Here is a 24,377-nt window from a genome sequence, read left to right as displayed (position 1 = left end):
TTATTTATAGTTTGTTTCTAAATAATTTAAAATTTTATATTTTATATGTAGCGTTTGACAAATGTTTTACATGCATGTATGTTCGTGATCAGTATTACAATATTAGTTTTATGAAAAAGACATGACATGACATATGCTGTTCAAATTACATGCTCGAAACCAAAAATATTTTTTTGCAGTGGCCTGCAAAATTTGCAAAGAATTTTTGTTTTTAAAGGGAAGACTGACGATTATTACATGTTATTTAATTTTTATGTATTAGCAATGTTATTAAAAGAGCTGTGTTCATATTTTTATAATTTATATGGACTCTAAGATTTTACTTGTTCAAATATTTTCACGTCAATGTATGTAGCTATTTCAGAGTTAAACATTCTGTTAAATTGCGACGGGTTCGCGAAGTTTGTCAATGAAATTATGGATAGAAAATGCGATTATATGTGGTGTGATGACCTATACATAAATGTATTAATATTAGTTATTAGTATCACAATTAATGTTAATTGTAATATATATATATAACGAATTATATTTTAATATTATTTCTATAAATTTTTATGTTATATTTATAAGACTGGCGCAAATTATACTTTTCACAACTATGTGATTTTAGACAATCGACTAAATAATTCGTTAACTGTTTTCGTTAATTGTGATACTATCAAATAAGTTGATAATTTAGGTCAATTGTTGTTTCTTTTTGTAATAGCTGTGATATGTCAAGCTTGTAGCCCAACGTTAAGATATAATAGAAACTTGGACCTTCATATGTGGGAGAAAGGACGGAGTGTTATAATCGTAAAAATGGTCTCTTAATTTTTTGTAACTACAAGTCTTTGTACATTCTTTGGCTACATTATGTTTTGACTACATTAAATTTTGTCTATGTTGTTTCGTTGTTATATAGTTTTATGCCATAGAATTAATAAAATTAACTTTTACGCTTCTTCTGCTCGGAATTGGTTTCCCAAACTTTCCTGAAGTATTATCAGTATAAATTTATATAAAATGCATATAAATGTATATGTATAAGTTATAAATGTTCAAAATACAAAATAATGTTATTATATTAATTTAAAACGAACCATTTGAGATCGTATCGAATTGTTTAAAATTCAAGATAAATTATAAGTTGAATCAATGAAAACTATTATATTTTTAATTAATATTACGTGCGTCGTACAAAAGTTTATTAAATGTTTCGATTGGCTGTCAGATAAAGAATTTTTAGGATATCTAGAGAAAAAGTTAGGTGCCCTAGAAATTCAGCTAATCGGAACGTCCGATAAGTTTGTACAACATATATACAATGTAATATTAATTAAAGTAAATTTAATAGAGGATTCACTCAGGGTCCAACATATGATATACAACATGCGATATCTAGAAGGTTAATTAAAAAGTGGTGCGGTATAAGCTAGGTTTATTATCTTTTATTAAAGAATCTTTATGCATCCCTTGGAATTCGGCCCAATAATTGATCTCAAGCTTCTTTCTGCTTTATTTTCTGCTTTATAACAGTAATGTCCATTTTTACCAACTGATTTACCAACGTGATTAATTTAACTAGAGCCTTCATAGGAAGGAAGAGAAGGCAAATTTATCGCGTGATCAGGTCTCTGCTGATTCGATGGAGGCACAAAAGTCTTCTTGACCAGTTAGAATATCGATATAGCAAGACGACAGGTTGGTTTTACAGTGAGTTTTAAAGTAGTCTAGGCATTTTATATTATGCACAAGACACAAAATTATGTAAATAACATATTACTATTCTAATTCTATGTAAATCGAAGCGACAAATATCCTTTCACAATTGAATACTTATTACTTACGGATATTTGACTCTTATTGCTGTTATTAATTCGTAGGCGAATATCTTGTGTGACTCGTCATAACCTCCTCTAATGATTGACAGATGTACGTCAGACTGCTTTAAAAACTTATTGTAAAACCAACCTGTCGTCTTGCTATATCGATATTCTGATTGGTCAAGAAGGCTTTGTGCTTCCATCGAATCAGCAGAGACCTGGTCACGTGATCAGTTTACCCCTTTCTTCTTATGAGGCTCTCTACCAGAGACTTTTATATTATGGACAAGAGCACAGATTTCTGCATAACACATAATACATAACGCATAAGAGAATAAACCAATTAGTTTTCTTCATTTCCCTCCTCAAGATAGAAATGAAGAACTCTGATTGGTTGATTCTCTTCTATAACTAGACTGCTAATTTGGGTAAAGTAAATGGTTCCGAAAGTTATGTACTAAACTTATGCGCATGCGTCACGCATGTGGAAAGATAGTGACGTCTGATTGGTTACAGTAAAAGTAATATATATTGGGTGCATTCAGTACTATAACGCTCACTGAGCGCTAAGTGAGCTCTTGCATCTGATTGGTATATATCTTTAGATTTAAAAATATACACCAATCAGATGCAAGAGCTCATTTAGTGCTCAGTGAGCGGTGTAGTACTGAATGCACCCATTGTATACACACATGCAAGTATTATTGTATGCATAATCATAAATTCTAACAAGAAATGTTAGTAACACATATAGCGTTTGTATCTATTGATTATAAGAAATATTATAGTTGTGACAAAGAAAATATTACATTACTGTTGGAAATACTGAATACAAATATATAATAAATCATGTTTATTATAAATTATTTTAAATAAATGCATATATTGTATTTAAAGAAAAAGATAACAGCAGAAAGAAAGCAAATAAAGTATATAAAATTATATATTTAGCAATTTCATTATGTCATTAGTGCATGTCATTATAAATTAAAGATGCAATTTTTAATAAATTTTTAGATTAGGATACTGCAATTTATATATTTTAATTTTATATATACATGATGTGACATGATAGGAATGGGATTTGATAATAAAACAAGTACTTTAATGGAAAATAACCTTTTTATTAAAATAATGCGATATATATTATACTCTATCTTTAATATTAATTATACAGAGTGTACACTTTTTTATTTTGGATTGGAAATCCAAATACCAGTAAATACAATTTAAACCAGTTTAAAAGATATAATATGTACATATAATGTCGAGATATCTCACAAGTATATAATTCAAATTAACATGAAAATCTTATTATGGATGAAAATCTTATTATGGATAAGATATGAGTAAATTTTATATTAATTTTTGAGGTTATTTTCATCTGATATATACATCTGTGATAGATTACTTACTCTAAGGCACACACAATAAACTTATTTTACAGTAATTCATATAAATTATTCTAAGCATTTTAAACTGTATGATCGCGGACATAATAGTATGTGCCCGTTTTTTTGCAACTTTCGGAACGCATCCCGATTCGAGGAGAATGAGAGTCACTGCTCCACCTGCGGAGCACGCCTGCGCAGTGACTCATAACGAAAGGCGAGAAATGAAATATACGCGGTGAGACATTTTATAATAATACAGATTCAGATGAAATGAATACTCCAGCATTAAATGAAAATGAGGGAACACAGAACAGACAAGAATCATCCGATGTAAGTCTTATACTCCGGGGGATATCCGAAAAAGGTAGAGATAAATAAACATGTTTATGTTTTTAAAACAATACGAACTTAATTAAGAGAATTAAGCTGCATTACGATAATTACGATTCTGTTATACATTTATATGTGATTTATACGTGTAATCGACTGTGGTTGGTTCGTTTCTTACCGCTTACGTTTTCAACCTTATTCTTCCAGCCACTGTAGATGGGCCTTTAGACTAAACGCACTAGACAGCTAAAGGCCATTTTCAGCAAGAAACGCTATATTACATAAAAACATTTTATTGGCTATGAATTATCTAAAAAGATGTTGTAGATAATATGTAGCCAATAAAACACTGATGTGGAACACAGTGTTCCTCAGTTGGAAAACGCCCAAAAAGAACAGACCTCGCGCAAATCGACAACGATGCGACATATCTTTCGTTACACTTCCGCCGTTGCGCTCAACATTGTCACTTCGGGCGAGAGACACGAATATTTTTAAGAATTTTATAGACGAATATACCATATTTTGACGTTCTATAAATCAACTTCAAAAGGTAATCGCTCATATGAGGTTTTTCATAGCCGTACAAATAGTTAATCGATTTTATAATCTCGATTCTCTTCAGGACTATTTGGCGCCAGCGTATGACGCCGGCCACGCCGTTCCATTCACATTCATTACGAACATCCTGTACGTCTGATCGCGAGAAATAGTAATCGAGGTGATCGGCATCCTGTGGAAGAAACTCCAGCGTACCAGTGATCAGTAGATTCTTGTAATTCGTCAACACTACAATCTTCAATGTAAGTACAGTTTCTATCGAAGAAATCGTTACGAGAATTCTACGCAATTATCCTCGCGATCATTCCACACGTTTTAATGTCGTTGCTGATGCATGCGATTTCGATGTTGCCCTCCATGTTGCTTGCTAAAAGCGAATTTCGGTTTTCGCAACTATCGAACGCGAGTGTAGAAATAGAGATCACAAGCTTCACGGAGATTGATTTTCGGAAAAAAGAAGCCAGTCGGCTCAGATAAAGCGGGATTTCCCATGACGACATTCTTCAGAGTACACGTAATCCTTTTACACACGCTTATGACATACTATGCTACATGTATACATCACACATACATTCAACATTTAGTTGCCCTGTTTGTGACCTCCTTTTATATAAATGCACTTTGATATATCACTTATATCTGTGTTTCATTTATTTAGCATCAAAGTACCAAGGAAATAAAACATCTTATAGACTTTGTAGATAGATCTTGGCATATATACATCATCCTGTGTCATGGCAAAAAACAGGAAAGAAGGTTGTAACTTATTTCTTTATTATCCAACAAAAAAGAGTTATGAGGACTGTGTTTTTTATTTGTTCTAGAATATGCCAAATTAAAAAGTTTAGGGATCAAAATGTTTAAAAAATATACTTAAAACTGAAAAATATTTAATTTTTGTTCTCTATTGAATATATATATATATATATATATATATATCTGTATTCTGTATATATACATGTATTCTGTATATACACATGTATCTGTATATACACATATATTTATATATACATATATACATGTATATACCCTACAAATGTCAGAGGACGTTCAGAGTACATCTTAAGGACATCCTAGGGACATTTCTTCATCCTCAGGATGTCCATAGGATGTCTCCAGGAGTCATGTGCAGTCTGGATATATATGTGTGTATTGTTCATATATACATATATATAACCAATATTAGATTATATATACATGTATAAAATTATAAATGAAATGAAATATATATATGATTATCATATATGAAAATATACATAAATGATTAATAAATAGTGGAGAAGATTAAATATTTTTCAGTTTTAAATAGAACTTTAGAATATTTTTGGATGCCTACAACTACGAGGGCAATCTGAAAAGTTCTCGGCCTAACAATAAAAGAAAAATTTTTTTGCCATGAAATATGTTTTATTTTTCAATATAATCTCTCCTGAAACTTCAATACATTTATTCCAAAGTCTTTCCAATAATCCAATACCATCATTAAAGTGTGATTCCGGAAGGTTCTTTTTGCTCTGGTGTATAGTGGTGGATTCAAGTTTCATCAACAGTTATGAAATGACACTTGAAATTCATTTTATTTTGCTTAAAATGATAAAAATGTGCCAAACACGCTTGAGAAATACGTATTCGAATACGTTTTTGGTCAATTGTTAGCAAATGCGGCATTTATCTTGCATAAAGCTTTTTCAACTGGTGCTACTACTCGAATGACTTTGACAGATCAAATAAAATTTTACATGGGTTTATATCAGGGATGTCACTTTCCAATACAATTATAGTTTGACAGTTTCTAATGTCATGTATATGTCAGGTTGAAAACTTTTCAGACTGCCTATGTACCTACAAGATCTATGAAATGTTTTATTTCTTTTGGTACTTTAATGCTCTGTTTTGTTTTATAGAACAAATTAAAATCTTATATTGTGATACTATTTTTATATAAAAAATCTTCAGGTTTTTATATTCTACCAAATGTGAAGATCTTTATGTTTGGTAAAACATAAAAGAGGAACAAGCTACAACACATACATATATTTATCTAGTTTTAAAGATAGAAAACAGAATTTAGTTTAGCTGAAAAGTATAAGCTTTTAACTGTTTTATATCTATATGTTATGGATGCTTTAACCTTTATTATCCAAAATTTCTTATGAATTTTATGGTCTTATACATATGTATGGAAGGTTTAAAAAATTAAAGAATATGTGTGTGTGTGTGTGTGTGTGTGTGTGTGTGTGTGTGTGTGCATATATTAATATCAATGTTATAGCTGAAGTTATTTTCATGATTTTTAATCTTGCACACATAAAATTGATTGTTGTATAATAATGTATAATATATAAAATTAATTAAAAAATTAATTCGTAGGAAATTTTAATAAATAAGTATTAAGACATGCATGACATATGGATCTAGAACTGACTAAGAACCTATTTCTTTTAGTTAGTAAAGTTGTGCTTTATGTCTTTAGAGTAAAAGAAATACTAAACATTGAAAAAAAAAAGAAACAAACTCAACTAATTGAATTACAAAAGAAAAGCTTTCAAAAAAATTTTATCTTACATAAGTATACAACACACACACACACACACACAACACACATGTTTTTATTTGAGAGTTGTAAAGTATTTTTAGCATTTCATGTATTTCTTAGCGTAATATCTACATATGTTTCACATGATTAAAATAAAGTGTTTTCTTTGTTTGCTTTGTTTCTCTGTACTTTTCCTTCATTTATTTTCACGCAAATATTAATTATAATTATTAATTATATTAAATAATTATATTGATATTCATATAGATATTAATTACATTAATATGAAGATTTGTATCAAGTTATATTCCATTTATAAGTTCTATTTATAATTTAAACTATATTCTTGAAACATGACATCCAATACACTGTGGTCGGCTTTCTCGCCAGGTAGTTACTCGACCGCAATGGCAAGAGCTGTCGAATCAATAGAACGCATTGATTTGTATAGAGATATATATGTACAAGCGATTTAAAAAGTCTTGGGATAAAAGAACTGCGCATATACGTAAGCGTCAATACGTCTGCCGATTCACAGACTTTCTAACTTTCTACTTTGTTTCATTCGTGGAGCGAAATTACACGGAATTACAATGATTCGTTGGAAATCATTTAGATTGCGAATTTTATTGTAGTATAAATAAGAAAATCTCGATGTTTACCATTCATTATTGTATCCTTGTAGTGCATAATATTATAGTCAAATCTCTGACCTAATGATATATTATTTTTTAACTATATTTACGAGATATACACAGTTTTCACCGAGAGAGAAACATTAGACAGTAAGACAGTTTTACGTACCTATAGATATAATAGATGTTTCATTGTTTCGCTTTTTGAAAAGGGCATATCGCGATCGCGAACGCAATGACAGACGAGGTGGTGGTGCACGTGGAGGTGGTCGATTTGGCGGACGAGATAGCGGCGGAGGAGGCGGAGGTGGCGGCAGTAGATTCGGCAGCAGCGGTGGAAGCAGAGACAACGGTTTCGGCAACAGTAGCTTCAAGAACCGTCAGCCTGGCGAACGTCTTCGTAAACCGCGATGGGATATGAGCACGTTGCAACCATTCAGAAAAGACTTCTACCAACCACATCCAAATGTAATGACAAGGAGTCTTCACGCAGTGGAGGCATACCGTGTGAATAAGGAGATTACGGTGAAGGGAACTAACGTCCCAGGTCCCAATATTTATTTCGAAGAAGGTGGTTTCCCGGATTATGTTCTCAATGAGATCCGCAGGCAAGGTTTCGGTGAACCAACCGCGATTCAAGCGCAAGGTTGGCCCATTGCCTTGTCCGGTCGCGACATGGTCGGTATAGCGCAAACTGGCTCGGGAAAGACATTGGCGTATATTCTACCTGCGATCGTACACATCAATCATCAGCCCCGATTGAGCAGAAACGACGGTCCGATCGCGTTGATTCTTGCGCCGACTCGGGAATTGGCGCAGCAAATTCAGCAAGTGGCATCAGACTTCGGTATGTCCTCGCAAGTGCGAAACACGTGTATCTTTGGCGGTGCTCCAAAAGGACCACAAGCACGTGATCTCGAGCGTGGAGTAGAGATTTGCATCGCTACTCCTGGACGTTTGATAGATTTTTTGGAACGTGGCACTACAAATTTACGTAGGTGTACGTATCTAGTGCTGGACGAAGCTGATAGGATGCTTGATATGGGCTTTGAGCCGCAAATTAGGAAAATTGTAGAACAAATTCGACCCGACCGTCAGACACTCATGTGGTCCGCTACATGGCCGAAGGAAGTGCGTAATCTCGCGGAGGAATTTTTAACGGACTACATACAGATCAATATTGGTTCGCTGCAACTGGCTGCCAATCACAATATCCTCCAGATCGTGGATGTGTGCGAAGAATATGAGAAGGAGGGTAAACTCATGAAACTATTGGAGGAGATCTCCAATGAACCGGAAAATAAGACTATAATATTTGTGGAGACTAAGAGGAAAGTGGATGATATAACAAGAGCTATTAATAGATACGGATGGCAGGCAATTGGCATCCATGGAGACAAAAGCCAACAAGAGAGAGACTATGTACTAAACCGTAAGTACCATTACTCAATATACAATATACAAAAAGCAAAATTGTTTAATATCGGTATTAAATTTTGCTATTAAGTTATCAAATTTATAACAACGTCCAGAATAACATTTGTAACATCTTGAATTATACGCTATTTATATTTAAACAATTTCGTTTATTTCGTGGAACTTCAAGGGACCTAAAATTTACGATACAAAAAGAACTACAAGAAGGAATTACATCGTATTGAAAGTCCTTTTTACTATCTTGCGTCATAGAATATGCCTCAATATTTCTCGGAAAAAAGATCTTCGCGAAACTTCTGACGTGTTCTTTTTCCTCAAAGCTCTGTAATGTTGTTTCCAGAGTTCCGGAATAGCAGATCAGCGATCCTAGTGGCTACTGACGTGGCGGCGAGAGGTCTAGGTAAGAATTTGCAGATAATTGCAGATGGGTGTGATGTAAGGGTCAGGCTGCGATGGTTATCTCACATTTGTGAGAGTCGTGGTATTATGATGTGGCAACGGATAACGGCATGTGCCAGACTGATTGACGTTACTCCTTTACCAGTGTGGCTGGAGATAATTCCATGAACTCTTAGGAATACCAGGAGCGTACAAACAATAATTTTTTCCGTTTTAATTTCGCCGTTGGCACTCTTTAGTTTTGTTGTTCTTTTCATGCTGATTTCTTTTCGCCGGCTGATTATTAATGCGGGAAACGCGGTAGCGCACGCTCGCGCTTCTTATCAGAACGCTTAACATCGCCATTATACCTTTAGCGATATACGATTAACGCAGGGATAAGTTTTAACTTCTTCTGTTTTATTATAAGCTAACATAGGCAGATTTTGACGTTCTTTTGATTTTGTCGCGCATACAAACGCGATTATGCATCTCGCGTTGAATTCGAAACATTGCGCGCTAATATAGTAATGACACAGAAAGAACGTCGAAATATTTCAGCTTTGAAGGTGAGGGAGTCAGGTAAGCAAAGGTTTTAGCCAGGCTTATCTCTTTCAATTTTGATCTCAGATCTCGAGACAAGTCCTGTCAGTCTGGTATTAACGTGCTGTTCTATGTGTTTTCAGAGGCACATGCGACGGAGTTTTATCAATGATAAGAACTCTGGAGAGCTTGCTTGGAAAATATATTTGAATGGGGCGTGACTGCTGGTCTCCGCCCCCTCGCAACAAGCTATTGTAACGCTGTGCCTCGGCCCACCGTGCCACTCGAAAAACCCTCTCACTCTGTACCTGCGACGGTCCAAAGTATGGAGATATCGTAATGTTAGGGCGTCTAGCATGCCAGGACAACCAAAACAAAACAAAAAAAATGATATGCGAAGGGATAGAGATTATTGCCGGTTCCATTCGTTGCAATAGTAGATCGTAACAAATTACATCAAGTTGCATTGCAATAATCGTGATGCCCTGGACCCGGGCGATTATCGACCATCGTTTCTTTTTTTCTTTTTTTTTTCTTTTTTTTATGCTGAAATTACCAACAGTACACTGATGAGCGTGAACTTCGCGCCGCACATTTTATAACTTCGGCCGGACAATTGGACGAGGAATAACCACACAGTGATTGTCGACAATAATTTCAGCATCAAAGTGTATGAAGGGAGTTGTTCACAATATTGCAGTGCGTAATTCTTGATGCTAATTGTTCAATGGAGTACGCGCGTGGGGTTGAGTGGAGAACACACGCAAGACGCACGCTTGGTGTTCCAACCATTCCAACCGGAGCAGTGTACAAGGACCAAATTTTGAAATACCAGCCGAGATCCATACTTTGGTGCGGTAGAGAAGGGTGTAACGTTTGCATAAGAATAATACTATAGAGCTCGCTAAATACGTGAAGCGAGAATTCCATGAGAACCATCTGAGCTCTGATTCCTCTACATTTCCAAAACAAATGTATTTACATTTCCAGCTCTAGTCGCAAACAGGTAATTAATATGCAAGACTTGCTCTTTGTGGTCAACATACCTTGAGTGTTAATGTGCGAATTGCAAATGGAACTAAAGTTGTTTGGTTAATCCTCAAATTAAAATCATTGATTACGTTAAAGGTAGGTAGGTAATCTTTAACGTTTGTCTCTCCCGACTGAAGAAGATCTCTCTTTCCTCTCGAAGCATCGGACACGGTAGAGACGATGTGGAGAGCGGCAAGGGTAGAAAGACCAATGACGAACATCAATGTCGTCGATGTAAAATGACAAAATCTCCAAGCGAATTCTCTTTTTCTCTCTTTCTCTCTCGTTCTTTAATTCCATTAGCAAGGAGACAGCGTCTTTGGTAAATGCTTCGATCGATTCGCTTTATAAGTTAATTGAACCACAAAAGAACAAGTATTCTTCCCGTGCCGCGATTGTGACTCCGTGCATTACGCAGATGTCGAGGATGTCAAATTTGTGATTAACTTGGACTATCCGTCCAACTCTGAGGACTATGTGCACCGTATCGGACGTACGGGCCGCTCGCAGCGTACGGGAACAGCGTACGCCTTTTTCACTCCTGGCAATGCGCACAAGGCTAGTGACTTAATTCAAGTTCTCGAAGAGGCTAAGCAAGTTGTCAATCCGAAACTGTACGAGCTGTCGAGGAATCCCGGCATTTACAAGAGTAAGTTTCGCTCATTTTTTACTTGTATATATATATATATATATATATATTTATTTATATACATATATTTATACATTTTACACACACACACACACGCGCGCGCGCGCGCGTCTACATTCACTCACATTCTTTTCAACGGATCATAAAATTTACTTTCCCGTTTTATTCCAGTACGGAAGTAATGATAAGAGATTCCCGTCACACTTTCTATTTGTGACATTTCGTTATCTCGCACAAATTGTTTTATTACATTTTTTCTGTACATGTGATGATTAGGAGGTCGATATGGAGGTCGCAGTGGAGGTGGCGGCGGACGAGGATCCGGCGGCCGTGGTGGTTCGCGTGGATCTCGTGGTGGCCGGGATGCATCAGATAGAAGCAGATTCGACCGTTCTGGTGGTGGAGGTGGAGCCAGTGACCGGAACAAGTGGGGCGGAAGTAGCAGCGGTTAGTTTTTTTCAATTAAATATACCTCCTTGGCATCTTGCAACATTTTTTACTGAAGTTAATTTCATTACTAATTGGACAGCGATTAGTGACGTTATCGGGTCTATCTAATCCATTGAAAAAGATGGAAACGATAGAATGTGAATGTTATTTCATCTTTAATCTATATTTAAATGTAAAGACGCGTCTACGCGTATGTTTGCGCTCATGTGTTCACATATAAAAGAGAGAAGAGACTATTGAAAGCAAATTAAATAATTTATAGTGATAGAATATTATCAGCCAAGGTGAAAATTTGGGATTCGTTTAAAATAAGTAGTGACGATTTAAGGAGATATGCCACAAACGACATTGACGTAAACGTAAATAAGTAGAAAATATTTTTATTCATGCAGGTGGGATAACCGGTGGAGGATACGGCGCCAAATCCTTCCCCCAAAATAGTTTTGGTGGTGGCGGCTCCGGTGGTGGTTCGAGTAGCTACAATCAGAACAGCGGTGGATACGGGAGTAGCGGTGGCAGTTACAGACAACAAAATGGCTATTGACTTCGTGATCTCAAATATGGACATTAGACCTGTTTATTTTAGCACCATCTTCTGCACCGAACTCCTTTGTTTTCTTTTTTCTCTTAATTTAATGAATATTTTACATTTTTTACTCGAAGTGCGAAAGAGAGTGAAAAATGTTAGAAGGTACGGCTGATAGTACCACGGAGGAACGAAGACAGGAGAAAGAAGATATTCACGATGTCTATGATAGCTGTTCATTGTTTCCTGTCTCTTAGCGTGATCGTGTTCAAGTGTTTAGGAGCGCAGTTCCTATTGATTGCACGTCCGATCGCGTTGTGTCATTTACATTCTCAAAAGCATTAGCTTTTTCTCATCTTTTTTTTCCAATAAGCATAAGGACTGTGTATTAGCTAGAATAATTGCAAATTATTGCACGGTATTAAATTTAGACGAGCTTTTAACGATGTAATAGTATTACAGTGGAATAAAAAGCGTAAGAAGCAGGAAAAGACCGAAACTGCGTGTTTTTCCCTGCGTTTCTTCCCTGCTTCGATCTTCCTTCGGCGTCAAATAATACGTGTGTATTTCTCGTTTCCGCTTTAAATCTTAAGAGTAAATTGTAATTTGTAACATTTTAATTCTTTCAGTTCGAACGAATCGAATGAAACAAAATAATCAATGAAGAGTCGATGTATTTCTGAGATGAGTGTTGATATTCCAACAATGTTTTTGCAGATCTCTAGATTGTGTTAAATTTGTATTTAATAGTTTGAACACAGAAATCTCTCGCTACAGACATCACCTGGGAAACGATTTGCATATGCAATGTCCATAGACATCATTCGGGATGTTGAAGACTTATCCTGTGAACAAAAGCGAAATAAATATATCACAAACATTGCGTATTAATATATGAAGTCTTTCGCATTATTCACCGTTATTAATGGTCATCAGTATATATAATATTTTAGTCACATACAAATATAGATTCTTCTCTAGAAAGTGCATGGATTTTTATAGACGTCTAAATCCACAATTGGCATCTCGACGTTATGCATACGTGATTACCACGTATCCGGAGAACACATTATACGTTGTGTGTATAATGTGAGCGAGTAATGTTACAAATTGTGGCAACACATTGTTATGACTTACTACAACGAGAAATGTTCGTTATCGGAGAAAGTCAGATATTGAGAGAATCCCACTATGCCACGCTACTGATAACAGTTATCGCAATTCAAGCCGAGGAGAGGCTCGGCTTTATTCATTGGCTGTTTCATTTATCACGAATCGTACGATCCGGTCAGAGTTTGCCTTCCGATCTGGATAAAAACAGTTGCCCTTGTGTATGTTTCACTGCGACATCCGCTGTATTCGAGACATCAACGTAATGTCTGCTGATAACATTCCCTACTTTTTTTAGATAAGTGGGTTTTTAGTTGAATCATCAATATTATCTCATGAATATATACATTGTGGCGCTATTACGAGATATTAAAATGTGCAAAATGTTAACCGGTGTTCCTTTTTCGTGTACAGTAACATTTAATGGATATAATAAAATAATCAGTCGAGGAGAAATGATTATCTTATTATATTTAGAAAATTATTATATATAATATATATATATATATATATACACACACACACACATACATATATATATACATGTATTTAGTAGTATGATATTTAATATTCGATATAAGTTTGTAGAGATTTTGACGAAAAACTTAAAACTGATATCCCCATAATTTGATATAGCTTAATTTTTTCCGTATTTCTTTTTTAACTTGCCATCGAAAATACAGTCGGAATATATTATTGAATGATGTTCCGATATAAAAGTATAGGCCTTTTGTACTCTACGAAAATCCCTACACTCTTCGAATATTGAGCCAAACATTGAGCTTTGTAATTGTAACTTTATTAGCTTTAGTAGCTTTATTTATTGTAACTTTATAAATTGATTAGTGTATTTTTTTATTTTTCTCCCAATCATTTTTCTCTATGGAACAAGTGTGACATTGCTTAATGTGCAATGTATTATATCATATTATATCATGTATTTGTCTGAACCGTTTAAAAGAAAATAGTCCCGAAAACTTTTGTTTCTTTTTCACGTTACACACTGAGAATATTCGGTGAGTTAATATCGAATGCTAATGTGGCGTGTTACTTTATCATTTCTATACGAACGGCTGGGTTTAAAGTCTGCTTTTCACGCATAAATATGTTTCTCTTTTTTAAATGAGCAACTCGATAAATTCTGTATGCTTGAAACGTATTGGACGTACATAATTGATCCCCTTCGTATCGCGCCCCATGTAATTTGCGTACATTAGAATTTCAGATAGATTCGCAAAATAATTTAATATATCGGGTGTTCAGAGAAGCAGATTTGAGATCTCTACGGATAAATCGATACGTAGAAATGTCAGGCACACGTCACACATATATGCCAATGCGGTAGAACTCGTCACGGAAATGCGGCATCTTCGCCTTTCTCGAACACGCTGCAATCACAAGGTCGCGATTGATTCAGCACTTTGTAAACCAAATCTCAGAGTCATCTCGCCGATATTCGCCTTTCGCTTCCCTTTTTCGACAAAAAAGAAAACTACGATGAGAGAAGACGTCGGCACCTGGACGACGTAAAGTGCTGAAAGGAATGTCGACTCCACGCCGCACCGTCGCGCTTTGAGCACAATAGAAATGGAATTTTTTTCCAACGACATTCGCGAAGCAATCGGGAGCAGATTCGAACGACGTCGCTCTCAGTCCCAGCTCGTCTAATGACGACATTAGTCAGCACGTGGGTGGGGCGCGCTATGCGGCGGATTTTAAAGGCGACGCGCCGACACGTCGACGCGCGCAGTAGCTCCGAGGAAGCGGACGGTGGTGGTCGTTGTGTCTCTCTCTCTCCCTTCTCTTCCTCGTTCCCTCTCTTGGAGGTTAACCGCCCGACAGCCGGACGCCACTTGGAGAAACGCGTCAGTCCGTTCATCGAGAGGCGCGCGCGCGAAGGTCACGATGACAGAAGGGACTCGCAAGGAGGTTCGCGTTTGGTGCGACGGCTGGTGAGTATCGTGTGCGAGCGAGCGCAACGCAGCGCGCGACGTTTCCTGAGAAACGTCGAGGAGACGCCAGTAATGTCAGATGCAATATATTGCGATGCTACAGCGCATGCGTGAGAGACGTAGGAGCTCACTGCTTGAGTAAAAGCCCCAATATCGTATCTTTTTTAAGGTATTATAGCGCCCGTATTATATTATGTATTGAGAATTGCAATTGCGAGCAAATTAGATAATCTAAATCGTGGTTATTTTAATTGGTCCGATAGTAATTCTCAATCTATAGTCTAATATGAGTCTAATACAAATATTATGTAACAGTTACATAGTTGAGTGAAAAATTATAATGTTAATGTAACGTAACTGTTACTTAGCATCCACTGGAATTATAATGTTAATGTAACTGAACAATATAACCTAAGATATAACCTAAGGCACTCGCGCAAGAAATGCAGGAAAACTACGCTGGAGCCTGGAAGACAGCTGATCGAATAGCGCGGGCCCCTTCATGGACCCTGCGATGCGCTTTATTGCCGTCATTGGCATAGAGCACATCATCTCACGCATGCGCTGTAGCGTCGCAATATGTTGTATCTGACATCTGACACTGGGAGACGCGTCGACGAGCGCGGCGGCCGGCTGTGCGAGACACGTGTAACACGTGTGTCGTTCGCAACGGTGGAGTCCGTCGCCGTTTGGCGCGTGGATTTCCGTCGTGCGAGAACGCGAGTAATCGATAAGATCGCGCCACGGACACGTCCGAAGCTGACGCAAGCGCGCGCGCGCCTGACGAGCGAAATCGCGGCGGTCCTGGTAGATCTCAGCCGACCGCGAGCCCCCAGCTTCGTCCCGGCGAGTTTCGTTGCGAACGTGGGCTGAGTGAATTTAAACGAAATCGCTCGTGGAATGAGCGTGACACGTTCGTATGACGCGACCGTTATGAGAAAGAAGCCCGAACGGGGAAGGAGACGCGGAGGTGTCGTTATGGTGAGGTGAAAAATACTCGGACGACCGACTCCCCTGCGCGATTGGCCTCAAAGGGTTAATCGGCGAGGCACGATTGAAGCCGCTGGCTCGCCGTGACACAATTCGAGGAGGTCCTCGGCTCTCCGTGTGTCCTCGCCGTCGTCAGCGTCGGCGTCGGCGTGAGACGGCACATCGTCCGGGTCGGCCACGCGCAACGGACGTCCTTCCCCCCGATAGCGCCGAATTTAAACTCGCGTTTTAGCCCACTCGAGCTTCAGCCGCAACAAAGAGCAACGATTCTCTCGGCCGCCTATCGCCGCGGGGAATATAGCGCGCTAAAAATATACAGAATGAAAATAAATCGTCCGATTAGCGTCGTGCGTCGGTAGGCGGGAATCGTTCATTTATGATCGATCGATGGTCGAAAATACACGAGTCGATTTCGCACGGTGTCGACCCGGCGTATAGCGTGTTCCCCATATCTTTACGAAGAAAAACTTACTTATCACTCACCAAGTATAGGTTGCAGAAAATCACGAGTTGCGGTTTCAGCAAATCGAACCGGAGATATCGGCCTCGCGCGCAACCTATTATTTATTTAGTATTTTCCTAGTAGTAGTAGTTTTCCTAGCAGTAAAGTTTCCGCCGATCAGTTTGGCGCAATATCGTATGATTCTTCATAGAGTCAAGACAGAAAGTTGACTCGCACGGATAATACGGTACGTTATCAGTTTCGCGCCGTAGCAATTCCATGTGTTATCTCGAAACTCTTGAGCGATACAATAGGATGGTATTGATAATAAAGCAATTACGTTCAAGGTTCATTGCGAAGGCCTATTTCGAGTCACGATTATCTCAAAGCGCATATGGGGTGGATTTCAATTGGTATTTACCGCGACGAAATTGAGCTTGATCTTAATTACAGATCGCGATCGCGATCGCGCCGCTGTTGTTTCTGCGGTGTGCTGCATTTATAAATATCCATTTTACGCCAATTAAACATTGACCCAGCAGATAAACGATCTGCGGAGCGTGTGTTTGTATTCATAAATTCACGTATGGGGGATATTGTACGTGTACAATTCAATGCAATTCCGACAATGTTTATCGCTATTTATCAGTTTCGGGGTGTTTGTTTATTAATTATATCGTCAGCTCTAGATTCTAATTTATGTTTCTAATTCTAACTTATAACGCGTACATGTGTTGCGTAAGTGTTAAGCGGAAGCTGTAAATTATACTCCGTAATTTAATCGCATGATCAGCGCATGATAAAACGCGTTTTCCTCATTTTCCAACTTAGATAACGTTACGTGCAGCTCTTGCACAAGACGAATATAATCTAGAATCTGACGGCCGTATTTATTTAGCGTCAAATTTGCAATCAGAATATAGACTAAATATAGATAGAATATAGATAAATGTATGAATTTAACGATTTTAAAATTCATTATATGCGGATCGATATATGGGAGGTGCAATAATATCAATAATTGCAGCTACGATATGGTGCACTTCGGACACGCCAATTCCCTGAGACAAGCCAAGGCCCTGGGGGATTATTTGGTGGTGGGTGTCCACAAGGATGAAGAAATCGCGAAGCACAAAGGACCTCCGGTCTTCACCGAGCAAGAAAGGTACGTCATTCTGTTGTTTCATGGAAGGAAATTATGCAAGACGACATAATGGCGACTCACGCTTGATTACTTATTCTGAACTCGGTTATTGTGTGTTAATCGGCCTCTCGAATTTCATACACTTATATTTCCGAAACACGCGATGCCCAGCGTGATGGATCGACGAAGGATCCTCCTGCAATCTCCTGTTCTTGCATTTTCCCGTGAAAAACAGTTCAACATGTTTCAAATGTGGCATCATATATTCGTCCTTTATATCAAGTTAAACTCAAATAAAAACCAAATTAAGTGTTAATTAAAATCTTACTTGTACCTTCAAATGTAAAATCAAATTTAGACTTAATTTAATGGTCAGACGCATATTAAATATTAATGACAAAGTTAATCTAATAACAGGACCATATTTAAATTTAATTTGGATGCGTATTGAGAACATATTTGAATTAAAACTACCTTTTAATTTAATATTTGCTTCTTATTTGGGTTCAACTTGGCCCACATAAAGGACAAACATGAACCATATTTAAAACATATTTAACTCTTTTTTCATGGGTTATCTTGCAGCAAAAAGGTATCTTTGATCTATCGACGTGCTAATTCATTAAATTATGACCAATCATTCGCGCACTATAAATAGCTACATAGCTTCGCGCCGTATCGACATATGGCAGGATTTGTGGAATATCGTGATATTGAGTCCTAACGTAATATTTCATGTTAATCGTGATATTTGGATAAATATCGGCAAGAAAGGAAAATTGAGGAAGGAACCACCGCCATATTCGAGCAACATTAACGTTTAATGCCATTAAAAATTCATGATTTATAAAATTTATTAAAATTTGATTAAAATTAATTATTATTTCCAGACGAAATATTAATTACGTGCTAATTAATTATTATTTATTAATTCTGTATTATAAATTAATTATTAATTATAATAATTTGACACATTGATTGTCTTCATCGATCAAAAATGCGCATCTAATTATTAATTCATTATGCGCTGGACTCGTAAATGATTAATACTTATGAATAATTGACACTGCGCGCTGACATATCGGTGAATGTCTTACTCAAGGTGAGAAATGCTTATCCGACTTCTGTATTCATTATTGCTTGGAAATAATAAAAAATGAATATACTCGAGGCTATATAATCTCATCAAAGCTGACAGGTTGTTGGATTGCAACCTTGACATTTTAGGTCAATATCTTTATACACGTAAGAAAAACAAAACATAACTACATACAATGAACGCAACGATATGTAATGTTGCATAAACGCAAGAGTTTTGCCTTGTTAGCTTTAGTTCCTACATCATACGATACACTGTTTCCTGACTCAATTAAAGATTACGCGATAATGCAAAATCGTGACGAACATGTCGATGTCGCGCGAAATTCTAAACGAAATATACAATGTCGTTATGACTGTGTGCATTAATGGAAATGTGCGGAATCTCTGTTTCACTCAGGTATAAAATGGTCCGCGGCATCAAGTGGGTGGATGAAGTGGTCGAAGCTGCTCCTTACGTGACCACATTGGAGACACTAGACAAGTACAACTGTGATTTCTGTGTTCACGGCGACGATATCACTACCACAGCGGACGGTGTGGACACGTATCACTTAGTCAAGGCAGCCGGTCGTTACAGGTACGTTACAGGTTTCGCGGCAAATGTTAAGAGTCACGCGGCACGCATATCTGAAGGACGTCTTAAAGATATCTCTTGAGCGTCTTTAAGACGCCTTTGAGACTTGCGTGTTGCGTGGGTGAGTCGCACGACACACTGACTCGATTATTTGTGTTTCATTGAAGACTTTCATTGAAATTACGCAACTATTCGCTGAGAGAGAGAGAGAGAGTCGTCTCCTTTCGTGTTTCCAGAGAAGTTCAACGCACAGCCGGCGTCTCAACGACCGATCTCGTAGGTCGCATGCTTCTAATGACGCGGCAGCACTTCCGACAAGGTGACAGTGAATACAGCGTCGATAGAGAGCCGAGCAAGCGCATGGGTCAGGACCGAACCGCGCGAAACCCTTGGACCGGCTGCTCACAATTCTTGCCGACCACGCAGAAAATTATACAGTTCAGCGACGGTAAGGCGCCGCAGCCCGGTGACAAGATCGTGTACGTGGCGGGGGCGTTCGACCTTTTCCACGTGGGGCACTTGGACTTCCTGGAAGTCGCTAAGAAGGAGGGCGACTACCTTATAGTTGGCCTGCACACGGATCCCGCCGTTAACCGATACAAGTGCGGCAATCATCCCATTATGAACCTGCACGAACGGGTTCTCAGTGTGTTGGCGTGTAAGGTGAGCCTTACATTCGGCGTCTGATATTGTCTGGTATCTATAAAGTGCGAGGACGAAAACTAGCGCAATGCAGACTATTTCTTCTCGCACACGCATTTTGCGTTCGGACGTACAAGTAGAGTCGTTTCCGTATTCGAATGCAGATGGACTCGCACCGACGGCTACGAGATAGAAATTTTTACGCTATTGTTGCCGGCAGATAATATGGAAACGAGCTACATTGTTACCTGTGAACGTGCGCTCTTTTTTACACCGCGTTTGTTTCTTTCTATTTGCAGTACGTAAATGAAGTTGTAATCGGCGCACCGTACGAAGTGACAAGAAATCTGATGGAACATTTTAATGTCTCCGTTGTGTGTCACGGACAAACGCCTATAATGCCCTGCGAGGATGGCTCGGATCCATACGCAGAGCCTAAGCGTCAAAATAAGTTTAAGTTGTTAGATAGTGGTAACGACATGACGACCGAAAAAATTGTCGAAAGGATCATTCTGCACAGGTATGTTCCGTTGTTATTACTTTACGGTTTCTTTCTTTCCAAATACTTTCCAATCAGACGGAACACAGCAGTGTGTGTACATGCGCAATTCTATAAATCTCCCTAATGTCACAGTATATATTTATATGGTATATTTTTTAATCACTTACAAAGTCCGTGATTTCAAGGTACTTGCATCAAATTTACGCACCTTATTTTACGATCTTATTTTACGAATGTCTTTAATTTTGCTAGATAGAGGATAAAACACGTTCGTAAAAATTATGTAAGGTTCTTCATTATACTTCTCGCACACTACGATTTATTATAATTATCTGAAATCATGTTATAATAGCATATCGCGTTTCATGACTGCTGAGACATTATCGCGATTTGATGATATTTTGCACGATTAGTTATTCACGGAAATATTATATATTTGCATTGATATGTGTGCATTTGCATTTGGCAATGAATTAAGTTAACTACATCTAGATATGTTTCTTCCTATCCAGCATCCCAACTATACTATACATAAATTTAACGTTGCACACACGAAGATCGGAATTACATTCTTCTTGTTTTATCCCCCCAGGCCGAACGAGCTTCGTACGATTATTATGAATTTCAACAATCGTTGACGGGACAATCTGGCTATTTTGTACTTCTCATTCAGTCTGCAATAAACTCATGTGTTTCCTACTTCGTATTATAATTTGTTGTCATTCATTCATCTGCCGTTTTTAGCGAAATACACAGTTTCATCCACCCAAGATACATTTTTTTTTCGAGTTTCACACGTTGCTCCTGTAGTGTTACACTTCGAAAGAAACATTTTTTGTGTTATTCCTTCATTCGTCGTGATAAATTTATTTTAGTGTTATTTAGATGGTGTTATCTTAAAACATATATATCTTCAAGAAATGTGAACATACCTATGAAGTGTTGATCTAGCGTCTAATTGCAGGTTGGAATACGAGAATAGAAATATAAGGAAGGAGAAAAAAGAGCTTGCCGCTTACGAAGCCCTCATGAAGTCTAAGAAAAATAACAGGACTGAATAATTATTCGTTTCGCTTCTTCTCGTGACTGTTACAGCGTGTGCGCGTGCGTGTGTGTGTGTGTGTGTGTGTGTGTGTGTGTGTGTGTGTGTGTGTGTGTGTGTGTACATGTGTACGCATGTACACAAGTGTAGGTGTTACGTGTATGACATGATTAAATTTTATAGTCAATATATGTAAATATGATATCATATACTGATACTTAATTTATTGTTTCGAAATGCCTTACGTAGTTGAAATCGGATATTACGCCGAGATTAGCGGCGTGATTATCATTATTGAGTTCAATTCGTTGCAACGCGTTGCAACGAGAAAAAAGGTGCACAACGACGACGACGACGACAACTGTACAGTCGGACGACATTCTGTATGCAAAGTGTCTCAGAACTAACGTCATTCCTCCTATCCACGGACTTGTACTGATTTCCAAGTCGATTTTTCCTCAATAAACAGATACATCTTTATTTAGGAAGTCGCAATTGGAGAACAATATACGCCGCCTAGCTATTTATTTGTAACAAATTTCAACTAGAGACCGTGGCCAGGTGTTCAATGTTGAAAATTCCATTTCTCCGATCGAGTCCTCAGACGATAGTCCTAGGACATTCTACATCGCATTTCTCGATATATCTCTTAAGGATAACATCAAGATGAAAGATACATCGCAATATTTCGCAAAGTTTTTGGATGTAGATACGCTTAGTAATTATCGTACTGTCACACGATGTGAACATTGTGATGCCGTTGCTTAATGCAAGTTATACTGAGATTAACCGTAAGTGATCATAAGTGATCACACAAGATGCGCCGTAGGAGACGAAATATCAAATATCCCTAAACTCGAATTGCTGAATTTCGGCCATCCTCACGCTTGCACGTTATTCTCATTTAGAATTCGCTTTAATATTCTTATCACTTCGCTCCGTCGTTGTATTCTTTCTTACGCTTTCGACTACACGTGTGTGCGCAAGTTGTTCATTATCTAACTCGATCAGTGATAGAAACGAATGTGAGTATAGCTTGAGTTGTATTGACGTTAGGTCTTCAGGGATTAACGCTGTCATGCAATACGAAATGTAGGCTTTTCCACAATTAACGGACACTTTGTATCCTGATATTAGTTAAAAGTATATCTAAACGGAATTGTATTTGAATATTCTCCACGTGATTCTCCGTTGAATAATTCGGAGATTTATTGGGAGTTAATTTATTCGGAGATATCGTTGAGGGATACACTCGACTCGGTCTAACTAATCGGAAGTTCCTGAGCATTTACGTACGCTCATCGCGTGTCTTTCAGTGATGCATTTTGATCGTCACTGATGCCTGCAGTGTTTATGGCCAAATTCTGCGAGTTCGCAAGAAGTCTTAGACCGGTTAGATTAGACGATTAACGTTACGACAAGCACGCTTGTCGAAAGAGTTACAACGTGTAACTTAGATATTAGGTTTTTTAATGCAGGATTAAATGCAGGATATTGTACAACCGCCGTATTAAAATATTATAAGAAAATGTCAACGGAGCCAAAGATTCGCTAGATTTAAGGAGCCCATCATAGATTGAATGAGCTCAAGTTATCGCCTGTCTTCAAATTTTAGCTGTCTGTATCCGGAGGACGAGGAAATTGTGCAATCTTTTACTTTATTCGCAAACTTCGTTGTACAATGCAGACAAGACGAGAAAACATCCGAGGTAATTCTCGAATCGTTCGCCTCGATTAAAATTTGACGTCATTAATTGTCATGAGTTTTCTATCTGTATCTTGTTAAATAGTAAAAAAATCGCCACATCGTCCGTTGATTTTCCGTCACGAGGAAATCTTACGACGTAACTCGACGAGTAATTGTAGCCGACCATTCGTTGAGCTTGATAGACATCACACAACAACAAGTTCCTCCGTGCATGACACAACGACAAATGAAGTATATGACGCAGGAAGAAAATTGTACAGTTTGTGATTTTCTACAAGAGAGAAAGAGAGAGAGAGAGAGAGAGAGAGAGAGAGAGAGAGAGAGAGAGAGAGAGAGAGAGAGAGAGAGAGAGAGAGAGAGAGAGTTGACTCTGAAACGAATTGTAACGCGCAGAGAGAAAATTCTGTTTTGTCTTTTATTTTATAATAAATAATCATTGTACACGTTCGTTCTACAGTAATCGTTTAATGTAATTACGCCTTCTAATTACCTTTACGCATCGATCAGGATCGGTATGTCCTTAGAATCGAATTGCGCCATCTCGCGCAACTGCTTGTGTTTCGTCTCGCACGATTATTATTATCATTATTAATATTATTATTAAATACATAATACTTTGGCCCTTTCACAGCGGATCTTGTTCTCTTTCTTCTTTTTCTAGAAAGGATTTTGGTTCAAAACTCTTGCGTAGGAATTAATTAGCTGCATTCCGTTTCCAGGAATGTAAAATTTAAACACCGTAAACAACGCAGACGAATACATTCTAAGATCAGTCGTGAATTTTCAATAATTTCCATAATTAAATTATTATATTATGCATTAGAATTTATCGTATGTGCGATCTAAATTTAGAGATCTTATGAATTTGCGCCGGGCTTTATGTGAGTTATC

General features: G+C 37.6%; 2 protein-coding genes across 6 annotated transcripts; both read left to right on the top strand.

Annotated features, from left to right (window-relative positions):
* The first annotated feature begins 3,956 nt into the window (after window positions 1-3,956).
* LOC105191478 (ATP-dependent RNA helicase dbp2) lies at window positions 3,957-13,174 on the top strand. 2 transcript variants are annotated; one of them, XM_011154905.3, is made up of 7 exons: window positions 3,958-4,085; window positions 4,158-4,335; window positions 7,477-8,696; window positions 9,042-9,101; window positions 11,073-11,303; window positions 11,580-11,750; window positions 12,146-13,174. In XM_011154905.3, coding segments are annotated over exons 2-7 (1,836 nt in total). In that variant the 5' UTR covers window positions 3,958-4,085; window positions 4,158-4,333; the 3' UTR covers window positions 12,298-13,174. The 2 variants fall into 2 exon arrangements, 1 of the variants encoding a protein (XP_011153207.1); XR_003114445.1 differs by lacking the exons at window positions 11,580-11,750; window positions 12,146-13,174 and adding an exon at window positions 9,766-10,628 and having other exon boundaries at window positions 3,957-4,085; window positions 11,073-11,258.
* A 1,940-nt stretch (window positions 13,175-15,114) lies between these two features.
* Pect (phosphoethanolamine cytidylyltransferase) lies at window positions 15,115-23,942 on the top strand. Of its 4 annotated transcripts, none has more exons than XM_025308227.1 (6): window positions 15,115-15,341; window positions 17,801-17,938; window positions 19,416-19,595; window positions 19,829-20,255; window positions 20,534-20,754; window positions 21,688-23,942. In XM_025308227.1, exons 1-6 carry the CDS (start codon window positions 15,295-15,297, stop codon window positions 21,692-21,694), a joined length of 1,020 nt encoding a protein of 339 aa, XP_025164012.1. In that variant the 5' UTR covers window positions 15,115-15,294; the 3' UTR covers window positions 21,695-23,942. The 4 variants fall into 4 exon arrangements, with proteins under 4 accessions (XP_025164012.1, XP_025164010.1, XP_011153206.1 ...); XM_025308225.1 differs by lacking the exon at window positions 21,688-23,942 and adding an exon at window positions 21,329-21,677; XM_011154904.3 differs by having other exon boundaries at window positions 15,117-15,341; window positions 21,701-23,942.
* The last annotated feature ends 435 nt before the right edge of the window (window positions 23,943-24,377 follow it).

This window comes from Harpegnathos saltator, unplaced genomic scaffold (assembly GCF_003227715.2).
Source record: "Harpegnathos saltator strain DR-91 unplaced genomic scaffold, Hsal_v8.6 scaffold144, whole genome shotgun sequence".
NCBI classification, from domain to species: domain Eukaryota; kingdom Metazoa; phylum Arthropoda; class Insecta; order Hymenoptera; family Formicidae; genus Harpegnathos; species Harpegnathos saltator.
This window is presented reverse-complemented; position numbering and strand designations above follow the sequence as displayed.